This window comes from Hyperolius riggenbachi, chromosome 10, assembly GCF_040937935.1.
Source record: "Hyperolius riggenbachi isolate aHypRig1 chromosome 10, aHypRig1.pri, whole genome shotgun sequence".
Taxonomy (NCBI): Eukaryota; Metazoa; Chordata; class Amphibia; order Anura; family Hyperoliidae; genus Hyperolius; species Hyperolius riggenbachi.
Genome location: NC_090655.1, coordinates 70,310,941 through 70,331,415, shown reverse-complemented (window position 1 = coordinate 70,331,415; position 20,475 = coordinate 70,310,941). Strand labels below are relative to the sequence as shown.

Here is a 20,475-nt window from a genome sequence, read left to right as displayed (position 1 = left end):
AGAGTCTCTTTAAACATAAGTCAGCAGAGTTGGCTGGTCTGGCTTTCTGCTGGGTGGGCGGGCCTGTCGCCACATTATCTTGCATTCCTCCATACCATTCCCTGACCTTCTAGTGGCCCACGGGCCTCCCATTGAGGCACCACAACTCCCAGCATGCCTCCACAGAAGAACCACAGATCTCTGCATGCCCCCATAAAGGCATCACAGTGCCCAGCATGGCACCACAGCACCCAGTATGCCCACATTGAGGCACCACAGTACCCAACATACCACGATTGATGCACCACAGCTTCCAGCATGCCCACCACTGATGCACCACAGCTAACTCTGCCTGGGGACTTCCAGGACACCCCAGAATAGATCCGGGGAACGTGCCACTGATCTTTGGGGCTAGCAACGCTCCTGCTACTTCCACAATAATTTTTGAACACTAATTGCAGTTGATAAGGGTGAGCAAACAGAAGAGAAAATTGTTGTATTTTTTTTTTTTTTTTTTTGCAGGACTCAGTGAGACTAAAGTGTACCCAAGGCGACATGTGACATGATAAGATAAACATTTGTCTGTACAGTGCAAAACATATTAATAACCAGGCTATTTTACTTGTTTTATTTTGCTGCCTGAAAGAGTTAATGTTTAGGCATGGAAGTGACAGCTTCTCTTTTGTTGGTAGCTTGTCCGGAATAAAGTAAATATCACTGATAATCAAACCATAAAAGTTTTCCTGGCAGAATACAACTTCTGTGAGCAGGGGGAGATAAAATACAAGAACTATTGGCCTTTTTCAAACTCTGGGACATTTACAGTATGTATAAATATAAAATAAAGCCATGGGATATCTAAAAAAAAGTCATTCTTAGGAGTAGGAGGATAAATACAATTGTTTATCTCATCAGTTTATTTTCACCTCGGGTTCACTTTAAGCAGAGAGGAGTTTTCTAAATGTATTTGATATGATACATTCATCGTAATTGTAGTTCCCAGCTGTGTTGCATGCTATGCTGCGGGGACTTGTCATTTTTACAAGGATGACATTATGTTGCAATAAAAGCAAGTAGCATAACTGTATAGGTACTAAAGAGTATCGAAACACATTTTTATTGAATGCTTTGCTTGACTGTAATCCTGCTTTAAAAAGTAAATGTACCAAAACAAGAAAAATGATCAGCAAAACTAAAGCATAAATGCTTTTATGTATAATTAATTTAATGAAATGGTCTATTAAATCCCGAGTACTTACTAAATACATATAAAACACTGCCTGAGCTGGGACATAAATAAATTCTTTCCAGTTTTGCAGAACTAATTATGAACTCAAAGAATCTCTAGATGCAAAAGAAAATTTAGGCTGCAAAGAAGGAACAATTACTTATTTATGTGTCACCGTGGCACCCACTGACATATGCATGAACGTACTTGGCCTGAGCTCTGTGTTTCGGACTAATCCCTTCCTAGGCTCATCTCCAGTGCCTCTAGTCTGAAAGTGCCAAGATTTAAAGTGGATCCAAGATAAACTTTTACTCATTGCATACTTGTTTTCCTTACATATAGTTAATAGGGCATTCCTCAAGCCAAGTAATTTTTTTTTATTTTAATACCCTAATTCCCTATAAACTAAACAAGCCTCGCCATAGCTTCTCCAATGCCTGGGCACTCTCAGACCCATGTAGCAAGGGCTTATGGGAGCTCAGTCTGGGCAGGAGGGGGAGGAGGTGTTACTAGCCAGAGATTTCAGAGGCAGAGGGGAGGAGGAAGGAGGAGAGGGAAGTGAAGTTGTCACAGGCTGAGGGGTGGAGATGCAGAGCAGCTTGCCTGTGTGTAATGTTTACAAGCAGAACATGGCTGCTGTCATTGTATCACAGGAAGAAGTAATCATATACTGTTGAAGCTGTTTGCAGCTAGATTTGCTGTGTAAACTATCTAAACTTTAGATTAGATATATCAACAAGTTACTTATAGTTAGTTTTTCATCTCGGATCCACTTTAAGTGAAACTAGTCTTGCTGGGGTTAAACACATAAGAGACATGTCATCCATTGGAGATTGGAATCTGATCCCCCAGACAAGATGGCTGGGATGTGGCTGACAGACACATTGTTAGCCTGCAGGCTAGCAACATCTACTGTTCCTAAGCCAAGGGGGGGGGGGTGTTCTTAAGCCCGGGGGTAGGTGTGTGGCAGCCAGCCCAAAGTGATCACTGGCCAAGCAGCCAAGAGGAGTTTGGACACACCCTGGATTCTCTTTGTCGTTGATTGGTTTACCTAGCATGTGTATATGGCTTAAAAAGGAACTTTAGCAAAGAGGTGTAATAAAAGAAATCAGTACAATGCAAAGTGAGATGTTAGAAAATAAGAGAGTTATTCACCATGTAATTTGTTCATATTGTTTGATCCACAATCAGCCTGTAAGTAATCAACCTTACTACTGGCAGACATGAAAAAAACAGACAGCACCAACTGCCATTATCTATAACCACGCCCCCTAACAATGCGGTTGGCTAAAAGGTTGTTTTTCTTATAGATATACAGATGCACAGGGGGAGATAGTGCGGTTGCTTGCCAGTTGGAAATAGCCATTATTTCCCACAATGCAACAAGGCTCACAGACTGGAAACTGTCAAGACCTAGGTCCTGACATCACACTGTAGGAGGGTTTTCACCGCAATATCAGGCATACAGACCCCCCTGATGATCTGTCTGAGAAAAAAAAAAAAGATTTCTCATGGGAAAAGGGGGATAAGCTACTGCTTAGGATGAAGCTCAATCATTGGTTACAGTTCCTGTATAAGACTGCTTGAGTCAAAATGTGATTCATGAGGCTTCTGACATTTCACTCTAGCCTCCAGTGCAGAGACCTAAACATGATAATATGAAGTTGGATGGCTGTCAAACCTCTCAGCTGCTTCCTGATCAGGGGACTTAGAGGAATTCCTGGACATGGAATGTGGGTGCATCACTAAAGCAGCTGGCCAGACTGGTGAGGCAGTCTTATAGAGCAGTGTTTCTCAACATTTTATTGGTATGGTTGCAGGCTATTGATCTCATCTCTGCCAGGACATAGATTTACTGAATTCCATGAGTTCATTGGTCCCTGACCTTGTGTTCACTATGAGCAAATCTCAGTAATCACACAAAAAATGAAATAAAGGCTCTGGTCCTTAAACTGCAACTAAACTCAGAGTTTCCTCTCTGCTCTAAAAGAGTAGCCACCACAGCATGATAGCCCATGATAATCCTAAAAACATTTTTTGTTCATCTTTGCTAGTTAAGTGATGTCATTTTTTTTTAAAGAGGAGCTGTTAGATATAGCGTCTCAGAGAAAAAAAACACCTATATCAGTAGCTAAATATTGGCTGTACTTACATTACATATGCATTTCATTGTCCACGTTTGGATTTCACAGAATTTTTATATCGTATTTGCAGAGATTTATGCTCCTGACAGTTCCTGGCAGGTTCCATCTTTGACTGTCTCTGTCTGAAGCCAGTCGTGATGTAATATCCGCCCTTACCCTGCTTCTTGATTTGTTATTCATTAGTCCTCCCAACTCCCAGCCCTCAGACACTCCCACCAGTCTCTGCTATAACCTGGGGCATATTTTGCCAGCTCTGTCACTCCACGGTGGGGGGGTTGTGTTGCGAACATGTCGCTCTGTCACTCAGCGAGGGTGTGTGTGCGATCATGTCGCTCTGTCACTCAGCGGGGGGGGGGGGGGTCTGCAGGTATGTCGCTCTCTCAGTCGGTGTTGGTGCGATCATGCGATCATGTCACTCTGTCACTCATCGGGGCAGGGGAGGGGGGGTCTGCGGGCATGTCGCTCTGTCAGGTGTGGATGTCCACCTGTCCGCCCCCATCCCCGCAGAAACAGGTGCAGATGTCTTCCCCCCCACACACACACACAGAAAGAGGTGCAGATCCCCCCCCCCCCCTCAGAAACATGTGCCGAAGCCTGACCGACCCCACACCCCCCAAGGACCAGGTGCCGATGTCTGCCCCCCCCCCCCCAGAACTGGGTGCCAATGTCTGCCCGACCCCCTCCCGACCTCCCGCAGAACCCGAGTTCCGATGTCTGCCCGATCCGCGCCCCAACCCCCCATCCCCAGACCAGGTGCTTCTTACCCCAAAAAGCTGACACCGAGAGGGAGCAGGAGCAGAGTACATCGCCACACTTCCAGCACCGCCACTGCAGTTTCCTCTGTCGCAGTGCATCTGTCTATCTCTTCTGCTGGCGTCTCTCACATGTAACTCGCCGGTAATTTTACAGCGAGTTACATGTGAGAGATGCCAGCAGGAGAGATAGTACAGTGGGCGCCATTGCAGGTAGTGACGAGCAGTGGAACGCAGCGATGGAACGTAAGTGCCTGCTGCCCCCCTTTCTGGCTGCTACACCCTCCAGGCTATCTATACTGGGGCAATTATACTACCTATTATACTACCTATCGGGGGTGGGCGGCATCCTCACAAGTTTGCCTCAGGAGGCAAAAAAATCTAGAACCAGCAATGACAAAAGTCAGTAAAATTCGGTATTAATCCATGCCCTGTGATTGGTCTAAAATGTCTGTGGTATTCTGTTTCCGACCTCTGCATTCTTCTAAATTGTAAGCATTGGACCAATAACATGCTTGAGAATTTTTCTGTAAAATGAGAATACTGTGAACATTTTAGAGGAATCACAAGACTCGGTAAAACTCTGTAGTATCCAAGTCCTGCGATTGCCTAAAATTTCTGATTTTAGGCCAATCATATAACACTAAAAATTTGGAAATACTCTGCAGTATTGGATCAGAGGATGCGCTAGTTTACCATGGAAATCAGTGATTGTTGCAAAATGTCTGCAGTATTACAATTTTCACTGAAAAATCCTGCAGCCTGATATTGGTCCAAGGCTTTCGAGCTCTGTGATTGGGCAAAAAATGAGGTAATGGGGTATGTCCGCGGATTACCGATTTCTGAGACTGATTTCCGATTACCGCTGACCATCCATAGACAGAGATGACAGCACCCAGGACCCTGGACATCCATTAGGCCTAAGGCATCTGCCTAGGTTAAGTTGCAAATAAACAGATAGCAGATAGCCAGAAACAGTGACAAAAACAGTCATAAGAAAGAAAGTTCTCTTCTGTACAAAATGCATAAAAATAGCTGCACATACCTCGACATCGCCTTTTCTTGCCCATTGAAAGCCACCACTGTTCGTATGGCCATCAGAACCTCCTCCGCCACTGCACCAGCTTTAGCATATGCTGAGAGTTCTCTTAGTGTAAAGCCAACAAGGAGCTGTTCGAAAGAATATGAAGAGACGTTGTTCACATACATTGATTTATAAAACCATGAACTATCATGTAGCAGGTACAGAGAATGAGAATCAGAAATGCCTTTAATTGACAAGCATGACTAGGTGGTGCCCGGAATTGAGTTTGGCACATACAATTGCTCCGGATAGATAGTACAGCAAGAATATTACATAATACAACTCCGATGCAACATAAGAATAGATAGTGCAACAAGTGGCAATGCAGGAGTGGCATCTGGAGTGACCTCAGTTTGCACTAGATTAAGATGTAATGGGGTCTATGGCAAAGTAGTAGATTTGGGGCCTCCTTGTGCTCATTTTGGTTAACCAACATGGAGAGTGTTTACTGAAGGGTAACTGGTGGGCACCATGCCTTCCACAAGGCCCCAGGAGCCTACCTAGGTTGTCTGCTGGATGATCCTTCAGGTACACAAGCTTGTGTTGCAGTCTATGGGTTTACCTGAAAGTTTTGCAGTGTCTCCTCTCTATGACTCCCTCCAGCAGAACCACGGCAGCACATTTCTCTCATCATTCTGCATATTGGGGGAGGGGGGCTGCCGCATATATCTGGTTCTCTATACTAGGGATGAGGCTTCCTAATATTGGGGACACATCTGGCTCTCTATACTAGGGAAGGGGCTACTTAATATTGGGGGCACATCTGGCTCTCTATACTAGGGATGAGGCTTCCTAATATTGGGGACACATCTGGCTCTCTATACTAGGGAAGGGGCTACTTAATATTGGGGACACATCTGGCTCTCTATACTAGGGATGAGGCTTCCTAATATTGGGGACACATCTGGCTCTCTATACTAGGGAAGGGGCTACTTAATATTGGGGACACAGCTGGCTATCTATACTGGGGAGGGAGGCTGCCAAATACTGGAGAACATTGGAGAGCAAACCCGAAGCAAGAAATATATGGAGGCTGCCATATTTATTTCCTTTTAACAATACCAGCTGCCTAGAAGCCCTGCTGATTACTAAAAGTATTAGAGGCAGAGGATCAACAGGACAGCCAGGCAACTGGTATTGCTTAAAAGGAAATAAATATGGCAGCCTCGACAGTCTTCTCATTTCAGGTCCCCTATAAAAATGTGCTGCAGCCATGGATGTACATGCTTTGATAGGTACATACACCCATAGTGCTCGCTAAAACATTCACGCAAAAATGTATTTGTACAAATGTGGGAATGTAGCCTCCTGACAACCTACTTTTTTTTTTTTTACAATGTAGCTTATATTTGCAATAGGATGAATAAATATTAGACTTACTTTAGACCCCACAGCTGCAGCCACACCGATCAGAGGAATTACTGACAGAATTACCAGTGTCAGTTTCCAGCCGTAGACAAAGCCAATAATAATTCCAGTTATAAAAGTTGCAAGACACTGGAAAAATACACAGATCTTGTCTCCAAGCCCTTCATGAATAGTATTAATGTCCCTGGAAGATAAAATAACATGACTATGGACTCTACATTTTATTACAAGATATACCACAAAAAGCATATCTGCACTTATGATTGTCAAAAGCTTAGGTCAGGGCAAGTAGTGGCTAGATAGTGGGTTCGAATCTTGGCTGGCTCTTCCTGTTCCGTAAGCCAGGATCTATTTCAGTAGGAGACCTTGGACAAGACTCCCTAACACTGTTACTGCCTACTGAGCGTGTCCTAGCAGCTGCAGCTCTGGTGCTTTGAGTCTGCCAGGAGAGAAGTACGATATACATTTTCTGTGTCTGTCTGTCTGTGTCTGTAGATAGAAGGGCAGAATCAAGTTCACAGTCTGTGTAACAATGCAACCTGGAGCAAGTCAGACAGGCCAGGTATCAAAAGAAATCAAGAATGGTAAGGCATATGTGAATTTTGAGCGCCAAGGAAAATCAGGCGCAGGAACAGTGCCGATAGTAGAACATTGGTAAATTTACTGATACTCTACAATTTAAAATGTTACTTTTCATTAGTAAAATATCGGTAATTGTCACCAATATTTTACTATAGCTAAACCTAACCCAACTCTCACACAGAATCCTTCACTACCTATGCCCAACCCTAACCCCCTGGTGTTGCCAAACCGTAAGACCCCGCCATTGGTGCCTAAAACTAATCACCTCCCTGTAGTGCCTTACCATAACCCCCCTGATGATGCCTAGCTCTAGAGCCCCCTGGTGATGCCTAACCCTAACCCCCACTGGTGGTGCCTAACCTTAACCCCCCCTGGTGGTGCCTAACTCTAGAGCACCCCAGGTGGTGCCTAACCCTAAGCCCCCCGCCTGGTGGTGCTTAACCCTAAGACCCACCTGTTGGTGTCTAAACCTAAGACCCCCCCCTGGTGGTGCCTAACCCTATTACACCCACCCCCACTCCCTGGTAGTGTAAAAAACAAAGCAGTAAAACACAATAATTACTGGCTGCCACCTGCCACCTACATTTCCTATTACCTCCAAAAAGTCAACAACCGATCATTAGGCCAACAATATTTATTCAACATTCAAAGACAACCACTTTATCAACCTCATCTAGGGTACAACTGTGCAAGATATAAGCTCATTAGAGGTTGTTGATTTATACACCTGTACATCTATCTGGATGCATGAAAAACATGTTTTATTTTCTACCGATAAATTTGGCCCCCTTAAAACGTCCTTACTCAGTTAATCTGGTGTTGAGTGTTCCAATTTGGTTTGAATCAAACCAAGCCATATCTTGGTGAAGCACAGCTTTGAAGAACTTCTGCCGTATCCTCTGGGTCTGTCTTGCAGCAGAAACTAAAAATGTCCAAATTTCAAACAAGCCAAGGACAATTACAGAGCAGCCAATGGCAACAAAATAACCGGCATATCTGTGGGGAGAAAAGATCGTAAAAGCATCACAAATCTTTGTCTTGATAAATGGCTTATAATAAGTCATGGTGAGAATGAGGGAGATCTATGTTCTTTACCTACAATGGCTACCACTTATGTAACATCATTTATAACAATCAAGGATAACTAAAAATTCCCCTATAAACAGGAAACATCAGAGATAAAGGTGCAATTGGGTTCAAACTTAGTTTATTTACTCAGTGTAGGGATGTACTGTACATATGTATAAAATTATAACTGCTCGAAGGCCAGGCTAAATAAGAACCTCTGGTTTATTTCTAGTTCAATTTCTGCCAATGCTGATTACCTATTCTGCGGATTACAAAGGATTTTGTATTGGTAGCTTTTCGCATTGTCTCACTGGCCAAATACTTTTGAGTTGACTCTGTATTCTCTGATTGGTCCAATGCTTTCGAGTTCTGAGATTGGGCTAAAATTACCGAGTTGCGGTAAAGAGGTGTTCCTGTGGAAATCCAATTTCTGTTTTCCAAGTTCCAATTTGAAACGCCAGTTTCCGATCAGAAAGGCGGAAATTTAAATTCTGCTAGATCTGAACGAGCATCCCTAGCAGTATCTTTTTTAGATACCAAAACATGTAGACTACAAGAATAATGTATTATGCTGGTGTGAAACATACAGAAAGGCAAGTATGGGCCTACTAATGCCAGAAAGGAAGGAGGTGGATGGGAGACAGTATAGATGCAGGCTGGACCCAGAAGATGGCTTAGTTTGTGCCTGTTACGTGAGTTCTCATCTGGAAACGTAGCAAATGCATTAGTAAGTTCATTATAATAAAACTAATTATGCTATAAGTAGCATTATTGTTGTTTGATGCAACCTATAAATTATAAAGTAAAATAAAGAAGAAGAAAGAATCATATCTAACTGTTTATGGCCGGGGCAGCCTAAATCTCTAAGAGTTTTCTGCTCTAAGATTATGGTAACTTCCTTTGGTTATGTCTACTCTAGTCTTCTTCACTTGGTGGGGGTTTTGGTACCAAAGTATTTGGTGACTGGTTGGCTCGCATCTTGTTATTCTAATGTTGGTTGTTGGAAAGCACAGACTGAAACTCAAAAGTACTTTTTCCATAATTGTCTTACCTTGGCTCTGTTTGCAATTTGGAAGTACAGTATGAATGCTTTCTAATAAAAACTGATATCTGCATGGAGGTATTGAATATCTAGAGCTGTGAATTTATCACCAAATCCACTTTATTCTCTTATCTTTTATCATGAAAATTATAAATATCACAAATGAAAAATGTAATACTTAAAGGGAACCTAAACTGACCCTTAAAAAAAGAGTTTAATTTATCTGGGGATTCTACCAGCCCCCTGCAGCCGCCCTGTGCCTGTGCCATCACAGAACGATCCTCCGGTCCCCCGCAGCAGTTCAGTTTTGTTTTCGGCAACTGGACTAATCGCGTCCTTGATCACACTCCTGCCGCCAGGAGCATCCCGCCCGTGCACATAATAAGAAAATATGCCCATCAACTGGTGACGGGCCATTGATTGGCCTAGTCGCAAAAAATAAAACTGTGCCACTGTGATGGTGTGGGCACAGGGCAGCTGCAGGGGGCTGGAAGAAGCCCCAGGTAAGTTAAACTCTTTTTTTTTTTTTAGGCTCAGTTTAGATTTCCTTTAATAAGAGAACTCCTCCTCCTTTTTTTAGGTTCAGTTTAGGTTCCCTTTAATAAGAGAACTCCTCCTCCTTTTTTTAGGTTCAGTTTAGGTTCCCATTAATAAGAGAACTACTCCTCCTGACTTGACAGACAACCTTTTTAAGGCCATAATATGCCATGGTTGGCTTTGTGTATCACTGTGTAATGGAGTATAGGAAATAACAGAAGTATAAGGAATAACAGGAAACCATTACTGAAACAGTAAAGTGATACTCTCATCTGCTTACAAAATCCCATCAGGTAATGTATGAGCAGCCCCCCCACCAAAAAAAAAAAAAAAAAAAAATAACACAAAAAATATTAATTTGTAATATTTAATCGCTTTCACAAATATAGTATTTAAAAGTGAGTCTTCAATACAAAAAATAAATAAATGATGCCTTTAATTCCCTTAAAGGGAACAAAGAGTGGAAAAGCAGTTTAGAAACCACATATCTTCTTATAGCGTAAAATAATACATAAAAAATATTGTTTTATTAAATGCAAATTAGAAATGGTAAAATTCAAAATGATAACATTTGTATTTTGTAACAATGTCCTGATATGAATGACCGGTGCACTTTTAAGAGTAACTGTCGGGCATAAAATTTAAAATTCATTTTTTTATTTTTATCTGGTAAACAAGTAATAGGGATGCTAACCAGGCAATCCAAAAGTTAAAAATCACTCTTACTTTTCTTCTCCATAAAACATAATTGACCAGTTTCCCGGACTCTTATTTGGTACATTTGCCACACTTAGGAAGTTGCAGGGCATGCTGGGTTTTCTATTTTTCTTCTATGCTTTCCCCTCAGACTTAACAAATGCAGCCTGAATGGCTGAAGCCTATTTCCCTCACATTTTCCCCTCCCACACCTCTGTCCCTCTCTGATTGGCCAATATTTCTTAATGCACTTTCTACTACAGAGCTGGGTCTGGGAGGGGGACGGGCAGAGCTACTGTAGAGCTGGGACTGAAGACTGGGAGGGGGACAGGCAATGATACACAGACAGAGTAAGGGAGGAAATGATGTCAGGATTGGCTTCAAGAGAGACAATGTTAAAATGGAGAATACTAAGAAGGATTTTCTCTTTTTTTTTTACTATAGAAAAATCACTAAAATCAAAATGTGGAGAGTGCAATGCATATATTATGTAAGTAGAGCAAGTATGTATCTACTTATATATGTGTTTTTTTATCTGAGATAGTATGGCTGACAGCTCCACTTTAAAACAATTTTCTTTTGCCACAGCAATTCATATTGGCCCACAGGCAATGACATTTCCTTTGTTATTTAAGCACAGAAATACTGTTGACAAAGCCTGTTGATGAACAATCATCACAAAGAACCTTCTTTCTATTTTGCTAATTAGCCTGAGGAAGAGGAATGACATTACAAGACAAACACAGTTTATTAAACAATTTATTCTAATCCAGTAATTTGCAACATTTTCTCACCTTGTCATTTCAGCTTCTATGCCACTGTGGCCCTGATCACATTCACTGGGTGTAGGAGAGGTACTGTTTAATGCTGTATCTATGGGGGAAAACTAACTTTTAACATTATATCATTTTACTGATCATTGTGAAACTACTTCAATCTAATTAAGAGACTATTAATAATATTAAATCAGCCATGCTTTAATAGACTCTGTTGTGAAAATCTTAAAATTTAAAATACATGTAAATGTACAAATAAGAAGTATGTTTCTTACAGAGTAAAATGAGCCATAAATTACTTTCCTCCTATGTTGCTGTCACTTACAGTAAGTAGTAGAAATCTGACATTACCGACTGACTGATTTTGGACTAGCCCATTTTCTGATGGGGGGTTCTCAAGGTTTACTTTATTTTTAAAAGCACTTAGTGAATGGCAGTTGCTCCGTCCAACCGCCAAAGAGATGTACGGGGAGCAGGGATGCTGGCCAGCATCTTTGTATAAATCTTTTTCAGGGAATGTCTTTATAAAGAATAAAGGCCACTCTGAGAATCCCCCATTAAGAGATGGACTAACTCAAAACCTGTTGGTAATGTCAGATTTCTACCACCTACCGTAAGTGACCGCAACATAGGAGAAAAGTAAGTAATGGCTTATTTTACTCTGGGAGAAATGTACTTCTTACTTGTATGTGTTTTAAATTTTAAGATTTTCGCAACAGTTCCTCTTTAAGATGTACATTTGTCCCAGTGTAAAAGGCATTATAAATTACTTTTTTCCTATGTTGCTGTGGGCAGTAAAAATCCGACAGATCTGACATATTTTGGACTGTTCCATCTCCTCATGAGTGATTCTCAGGGTTTTCTTTATTGTTTACAAAAGCACTCTATGGAAAGGATCTATACAAAGATAATGGCCAGCCCTCCTACTTGCTTGCACACTGTTTTGGCAAATGAACCCCTCATGAGGAGATAGATTAGTCCAAAACCTGTCAGATCTGTCAGCTTTTTACAAGCTATTATAAATGACAGCAAAGTAAGAAAAAATACATTTATAGTGCATGTTATTCTGAAACAAATGTACATATACATATGTTAACACATGCATGGTACTTTTTTCCAATTTCCACAATAGTGGTCCTTTGCTTTTTTTCTAAACACTGGGTTAATAAACCCCTAAACCAATGAGCAGCCATCTACTTCCCTAATCTGCAGAGTGCATTCATCCGACACCTGCTTCCACCTCTGTGTTCTGTAGATACAAGTGTTCGGCAGTCACAGAGGGATGAAGGCAAATGACTGAAAATCAGGAGTGTAACTACGAATCCCCAGTAAATATAAAGAGGGTCCCTTACATTCAACAGAAATCTCTGCAGTTCAGAAAACAGAAATAGGATATTCGCAGAGGTACTGCATTATCGCAACTATGTCATTTTATCCCAATCACACAACTCGGAAGCATTGGAGCAATCACAGAATTCAAAATTTTTCAGCAAAAATCGGATTTTAGACCAATCACTTGACCCGGACCCTATCGAGTATTTCCGAGTCTTGCGATTGGCCTAAAATTACTTTTGTATTCCTATTACTGCAGTAAAATACTGCATTCTCTGATCTGTCCAATAATTTGGTCCAATACTAGGACTCCTTGGAAATTGGAAATCGGAAATCCGCAGATAAAAAAAATTGCAAAAAAATAGTGCCACAAATGTATATGTAAATCTCCCTTTTTTTAAAAATAGGTACTTTTATGTCCCTCAATTAGGTACAGAAACGGTGCAGTCCCAGTGGGATTGTATGTTTTTTTGTTTAGCTACAATAACAAGCATGCCTCAGCATAGAAATAGAGATGGCTCGAACCTCCGATTTTAGGTTCATGAACCTCGAACGGGAACGTCGCGTTCGCGTGAACCATGCGAACCGCAATAGACTTTAATAGGCAGGCGAACTTTCAAAACTGCACAGCGGGAGAGATGTCAGCACTTTCAAACAGAAGCTTTACCTGAGTGATATATCTGCATGGCTGCGCAGAGCTCCAGTATATGGACTAAATTACACACCTAGCACTCAAAACAGGCAAAGGGTGTTAGCTTCAGTAAACATGTGCACAGATTATTCCCTACTGGATCTTCCCACGGTGGTGATGTAGAACTAAGATCTAATGGCCCATACTCACGAGGGACTTTTGTCGCCTCAACACGCGGCGCGCGCGTGTTGCGGCGACAGGTCGCCCGTGAGTATGGGCCGCTGCACGCGCGCGCACCCCGAACTGTCGCCCGTCGCTCATGTCGCCATGCGATTGAAAGTTTCAATCGCATGGCGACAGTTGCCGCCGCACCCCCGCCGCAACTGTCGCTAGTCCGCGTGAGTACGCGGACTAGCGACAGCAACCTCCATTAAAGTATATGGAGCTTCCGGCGGAGGGAGGAGGAACGTCGGCGACAGCTTCCGCCTCGCCGCTGGTCCCTCTTCCGCGTGTGTACGCGGAGGGACCTGGCGAGGAGCTGTCGCCGGCCTGTCGCCCACACGCTCACGTGTGCTGGCGACAGGCAACATTTGCAGCCCGTGAGTACGGGCCATTACACTAGTCTAGCAATAAAAACATAATATTCCTCAGTTGTTAATCATAAAATGGTATACACATTTCATCAAACAGACAGACAGATAAATGACAGCACTCAAGGCTGCACCTGTAATGTAGACCAACCGAGGCAATGCAAAGCCCCACTGGAGCTAAATACAGGCCTTGAATGCAAAACAGATGCAAATTATGTACTAATTCTAAACTAAATTTTTTTTTAAATTAGATTTGAAGCAATGAATGCAACTAGCCACTAGTATACTTACTATGGCAGCGCTTTCAAACAGAAGCTTTACCTGAGTGATTTCTCTGCATGGATGCGCAGACAGACCCCCCCTTTGCCTGTTTTGAGTGCTAGGTGTGTAATTTAGTCCATATACTGGAGCTCTGCGCGTCCATGCAGATAAATCACTGAGGTAAAGCTGGCTAGCTAACAGTTCCACCAAGCCAGCTGTCAGACGCCGGGCAAGAGGGTGACTGGCAGACATTGGTGTCAAGAACCCTAAGGGCCGATCCTTGATTGGGTTAATCGCTCAGAGTCAGAAACTCGGTCTCGCTGTCACTTTGCGCATAGATGCCCATATGTGGATTCACAATCTATCAACCGACTAGCCGAGAGGAGCGTTCTGACTCCAAAGGATTCACCACACACATACAGTGGTGTGAAAAACTATTTGCCCCCCTCCTGATTTCTTATTATTTTGCATGTTTGTCACACTTAAATGTTTCTGCTCATCAAAAACCGTTAACTATTAGTCAAAGATAACATAATTGAACACAAAATGCAGTTTTAAATGAATGTTTTTATTATTTAGTAAGAAAAAAAACTCAAAACCTACATGGCCCTGTGTGAAAAAGAAATTGCCCCCTGAACCTAATAACTGGTTGGGCCACCCTTAGCAGCAATAACTGCAATTAAGCATTTGCGATAACTTGCAACGAGTCTTTTACAGCGCTCTGGAGGAATTTTGGCCCACTCATCTTTGCAGAATTGTTGTAATTCAGCTGACTGTGACTGTATCTCGCGGTGGGAAACATCCCTCCCGGAGGCTCTGTTCATCATCCTGGGTGACTTTAACAAGGCGAACCTACGACAGGAGAGGCCCCGCTACAAGCAGCACATTACCTGCCCCACCAGAATCGGTAACACCCTGGACCACTGCTACACGGCCCACAAGAACGCATACAAGGCCACCCAAGGTGCCCCTCTGGGAAACTCCGACCATAACACGATCCACCTGATCCCCACTTACAGGAGGCTCCCGGAGACCTCTAAGCCCACCGTCAAAACCATTAAAAAATGGACAGCAGAGGCAAAACTGGAACTCCAGGCTTGCTTTGATACCACCGACTGGTCAACCCTGGAGGCACCCTCCCTCGATGAATGGGCCGAGAATGTCACCTCCTACATCAGCTTCTGCGAAGAAGCGTGTATTCCATCCAAGACCTTCAGGGTCTTCCCCAATAATAAGCCTTGGTTCAACGACAAGCTCCGCAGATTTCGGAAACGCAAGGAGGTAGCGCACAGGTCTGGCTCCCCTGAGGAATACAGAGAGGCCAGGTATGCCCTGAAAAGAGAACTGCGATCAGCAAAGAGGGCCTTCTCCGACAAACTGGAGCTCTACCTTCAATCAAACAATACACGGGAGGTGTGGAAGGGCATGAGAACAGCCACGAACTTCAAACCCATAGCTCAACCTGCGACCCCGAGCCTTCGGCTGGCGGAGGAGCTCAATGAGTTCTACTGCAGGTTCGAGCAGCAACCGCACCAGCAGGTGGACCATACAGCGACAGCTTTGGGGACCCCCCCCCCCCTTGGGTGAACTCGGCGCCCCGGCTCCTGTCGCTGTCCACGAACTAGAGGTACTCCGGCACCTCCGAAAGCTGAACCCCAGGAAATCTTCTGGCCCAGATGGAGTGTCGTCGATCTGCCTGAGAACCTGTGCCGATCAGCTAGCCCCTGTGCTCACCTCCTTATTTGAGCGGTCATTATCGGACGGTACCGTCCCCCCGTGTTTTAAGCGGTCCGATATTGTACCAGTCCCCAAAAAACCCGGCAGCACTGAGCACAACAACTTCCGACTGGTGGCCCTAACCTCCAACGTTATGAAGCTCCTTGAACGGCTGGTCCTTGCTCATCTGAAGAAGCACACGGACGCCCACCTCGACCAGCTCCAATTTGCTTATAGAGCAAATAGATCAGTGGAGGATGCCATCAATGCTAGCCTAGCATACCTCACTGAGCACCTTGACAACCCTGCTTCCTACGCCAGGATCCTGTTCCTAGATTTCAGCTCAGCGTTAAACCCGATCTGCCCAGACATCCTGCTCACAAATCTGACACGGCTCGGAGTAGATCCCTCCCTTCGAGCATGGATCAAGGACTTCCTGACAAACAGAACGCAACGGGTGAAGCTCGGCAACTGCTACTCCAGCACCAGAACCACCAATACAGGGGCTCCACAAGGCTGTGTATTGTCACCACTATTGTTCTCCCTATATACCAACAACTGCATATCATCCGCGGACTCTGTGAAAATCATCAAATTTGCAGACGACACCACCATCATCAGCCTAATTGGCAGCTCCGGAGAGCATGAGTACCGCAGCGAAGTAGAGAGAATCTGGTGCAGTGACAATAACCTAGTACTCAACGCCGCTAAGACCGTTGAGCTAATCGTGGACTTCAGGAAGAATCCTCCCCCCCTCCCTCCTGTCCTCATTGGGGGTACCGAAGTCTCTAGGGTGTCATCTGTGCGGTTCCTCGGCACGACTCTCTCCAGCAACCTTAAGTGGGGGCAGAACACCACCAACATCCAGAAGAAATCTCAGCAGAGGCTGTTCTTCCTGCGCCAACTGAAGAGATTCGGCATGCCCAGGAAGCTGCTGGCCAGCTTCTATACTGCCACTATAGAATCCATCCTCTGCTCCTCAATCATTGTATGGTACATGGGTGCAACGGCCAGCGAAAAACACAAACTGCAGAGAGTCATAACTGACGCAGAGAGGATCATCGGGTCTCCTCTCCCACCACTTGATCTCCTCCACTCCGCTAGGATGATAAAGAGGGCCACTGCTCTCTCCTGTGACTCCTCCCACCCAGGCAGATGCTACTTCAAGCTTCTCCCATTGGGCCGCCGCTACTGGACTATACCATGCAAAACCTCCAAACGGAAGAACACCTTCTTCCCCCAAGCGGTTCGGCTGCTGAACTCCAACCTCCCCCTGTCAGGCGCGCCTTCTGGCATGCCCTAGCGGGGCCTTCCAGCCAGTTCTCGCTGCCCTGGGCAGTATGGGGGTCACCATCAATCATCATCATTATTACTATTATCATTACCATCACTTGTATCACTATCAGTATTGACTGTTCCTGCACGACAGGAAGAACACTAATCTGATGACCGGGGTCTGCTACTAATGTGGGTTAGACCTATACCATTACTGTAACTCCAACTGTTTGTGTTGTGTTGTGCGTTTTTGTTTTCCTATACTACGCCTATGCCATGTGTACCACAAAGAATTCCGAGTACAGCTCTGTTGTACTTGGCGAAATAAAATTGATTCTGATTCTGATTTATTTGAGGGTTTTCTAGCATGAACCACCTTTTTAAGGTCATGCCACAACATCTCAATAGGATTCAGGTCAGGACTTTGACTAGGCAACTCCAAAGTCTACATTTTGTTTTTCTTCAGCCATTCAGAGGTGGATTTGCTGGTGTGTTTTGTGTCATTGTCCTGCTGCAGCACCCAAGATCGCTTCAGCTTGAGTTGACGAACAAATGGCCGGACATACTCCTTCAGGATTTTTTGGTAGACAGTAGAATTCATGGCTCCATCTATCACAGCAAGCCTTCCAGGTCCTGAAGCAGCAAAACAACCCCAGACCATCACACTATCGCCACCATATTTTACTGTTGGTATGATGTTCTTTTGCTGAAATGCGGTGTTACTTCTACGCCAGATGTAACGGGACACGCACCTTCCAAAAAGTTCAACTTTTGTCTCGTCGGTCCATAAGGTATTTTCCCAAAAGTCTTGGCAATCATTGAGATGTTTTTTTAGCAAGATTGAGACGAGCCTTAATGTTCTTTTTGCTTAAAAGTGGTTTGCACCTTGGATATCTGCCATGCAGGCTGTTTTTGCCCAGTCTCTTTCTTATGGTGGAGTCGTGAACACTGACCTTAATTGAGGCAAGTGAGGCCTGCAGTTCTTTAGATGTTGTCCTGGGGTCTTTTGTGGCCTCTCGGATGAGTTTTCTCTTCGCTCTTGGTGTAATATTGGTCGGCCGGCCACTCCTGGGAAGGTTCATCACTGTTCCATGTTTTTGCCATTTGTGGATAATGGCTCTCACTGTGGTTTGCTGGAGTCCCAAAGCTTTAGAAATGGCTTTATAACCTTTTCCAGACTGATAGATCTCAATTACAGTACTTTTGTTCTCATTTGTTCCTGAATTTCTTTGGATCTTAGCATGATGTCTAGCTTTTGAGGTGCTTTTGGTCTACTTCTCCGTGTCAGATAGCTCCTATTTAAGTGATTTCTTGATTGAAACAGGTGTGGCAGTAATCAGGCCTGGGGGTGACTACAGAAATTGAACTCGGGTGTGATAAACCACAGTTAAGTTATTTTTTAACAAGGGGGGCAATCACTTTTTCACACAGGGCCATGTAGATTTGGAGGTTTTTTTCTCACTAAATATTAAAAACCATCATTTGAAACTACATTTTGTGTTCAGTTATGTTATCTTTGACTAATAGTTAACGGTTTTTGATGAGCAGAAACATTTAAGTGTGACAAACATGCAAAAGAATAAGAAATCAGGAAGGGGGCAAATAGTTTTTCACACCACTGTACAATTCAAATGCTTGCCACCACGTGCGAGTCAGCACACAACTGTAACTATTTTACCACACTGAGAACACTTTAATTTAACCCTTAGCTGTATGCAGGGAGCAGCGCCAGATCTTTCTATCTGTGCCCAATTCAAGCATACAGGTTGTAAATACAAGATACTATAGAACACAAGATAACGTTTTCGGAGGAGTAAGTACGATTGTGTATGTTCAGGAACAGGTCATACCTGTAAAACGATTTTTAAACATTTTAATAACAAAAATGCATTAAACACATTTACATACACCAATTAATATATACACACAAAGCTTGAAATAAAAGGGAAATCATGGTGAGGTTTACTTAGCATTGCAGTCCTTGTGGGGATATTGAAAGAAATAAAGTCCAGTTCAAATGCAGGCATTGATATCAGAGTCCTTGAAACAAAGCATGTTATGGTAGTCCATGTGATCTGGTCTCCTGGAGCATGGGTGTGAAGATCTTTAGTTGATTACAATGGTCACCGGTGGACCAGACTTTTATAAAATCTGACTTAGTGGGCGGTCCTTTAGTAAAAGAGGGGCGTTTTTACCTCCTACCGAGCAGGAGAGGCAGGATTTTGCCCAAGTCCAGAATGACACAATTTACCAATAACCAGCGCCATTTCTGTCCGGAGTGGTGCACAGCGAATCCGAGGGCAGATTTGTAACCTGCAGCCGAAGTTTGATCCGATGACACCAAATACCGTTAGATGAGCATGTGTGGTCTGCTAGTGATAAATAGTTAAGTTTCTCTGGCAGCTAGCAGGCTATAACTTGGATTAGTTATTAGGCTGATTTTTAGGAACCCAAAAATATATTTGTCTTTTGTCTGCGATACCCACATCCTAAATTATTAATAAAGGAAGTTTGTCTATTGTCTGATTCAGCATTTTGGGGGAAACATTTTGGAGGGAAGTTTTTTAGAGGGAACCAAAAGGGACTGATCGCTATCTGCTTTCTGCTGTACAGGCCAGCATTTGGTCATAGGCGTAGCACCTATGTGTGAATAGCTAGTAAGGAAGTGGAGGGGTGAGGGGCTCTAATTCAGAGTGAAGGGAAAAAAGACATCTGCTGTACATTTAAACCAGAACTGACATTCCGCTCTGCTTTGCAGAATGATACGGAATCGATAATTGTCTCGACTTCCGTATCATTCCTGACAATTGGCTTCTTCTGCTCAAAGATTTCCTTCACGGACACCTGGCTGCTGTGGGCAGAGGAGCAGGAACCGCTCAAGGTGAGAGGCGGAGTGGAGGAGGGTGGCTGTGAAGGTGCAAGGGATAAAGCAGCTGAAGATGCTGCACCTGAAAGAGGAAGAGGAGGCGGAGGGTGGCTTTGCTTTTGTGTGCTGCTTTTCCTCAGATGGTCATCCCATTGCCGTTTGTGCTTTTTCATCATGTGCCTTCGTAAGGCAGTTGTCCCTACGCGGTTCTTGGTCTTTCCACGGCTCAATATTTGGTGGCAGAGAGTACAGATGGCATCGCTGTCATCTGAGGCAGACATACAAAAAAAATTCCACACTGCTGAGCCCTGGAATGATGGCACTGTGGTGGTGGCGGCAGCAGCTGACCTTGAAGGGCATGCTGGCTGGCTGTCCATAGGTGGTGATACATGCTGCCGGACACTGTCACAAGCTGTTTCTGACAACGAGCTCCCCTCAGCAACTAGTCTCCTCCTACTCCTCTCTGACTCCCCCTCTGAACTGTCCCCCTGTTCATCTCCTCTATTGGGAACCCACATGACATCCATGGCAGTATCATCATAATCATC

At 43.9% G+C, this 20,475-nt stretch overlaps 2 protein-coding genes across 2 annotated transcripts in view; one reads left to right on the top strand and one right to left on the bottom strand.

Moving 5' to 3' along the window:
• LOC137536095 (ATP-dependent translocase ABCB1-like) overlaps positions 1-20,475 on the bottom strand; it is a 152,774-nt gene that overhangs the window by 105,428 nt on the left and 26,871 nt on the right. Inside the window, exons 4-7 of the mRNA XM_068258131.1 lie at positions 11,275-11,353; positions 7,942-8,133; positions 6,568-6,739; positions 5,149-5,273 (exon numbers count right to left, since the gene is read on the bottom strand). Coding sequence (XP_068114232.1) covers positions 5,149-5,273; positions 6,568-6,739; positions 7,942-8,133; positions 11,275-11,353 — 568 coding nt within the window. The remainder of the gene's footprint in view (positions 1-5,148; positions 5,274-6,567; positions 6,740-7,941; positions 8,134-11,274; positions 11,354-20,475) is intronic.
• Positions 1-20,475, top strand: part of LRRTM3 (leucine rich repeat transmembrane neuronal 3) — a 349,591-nt gene that overhangs the window by 306,434 nt on the left and 22,682 nt on the right. The window lies entirely within an intron of this gene.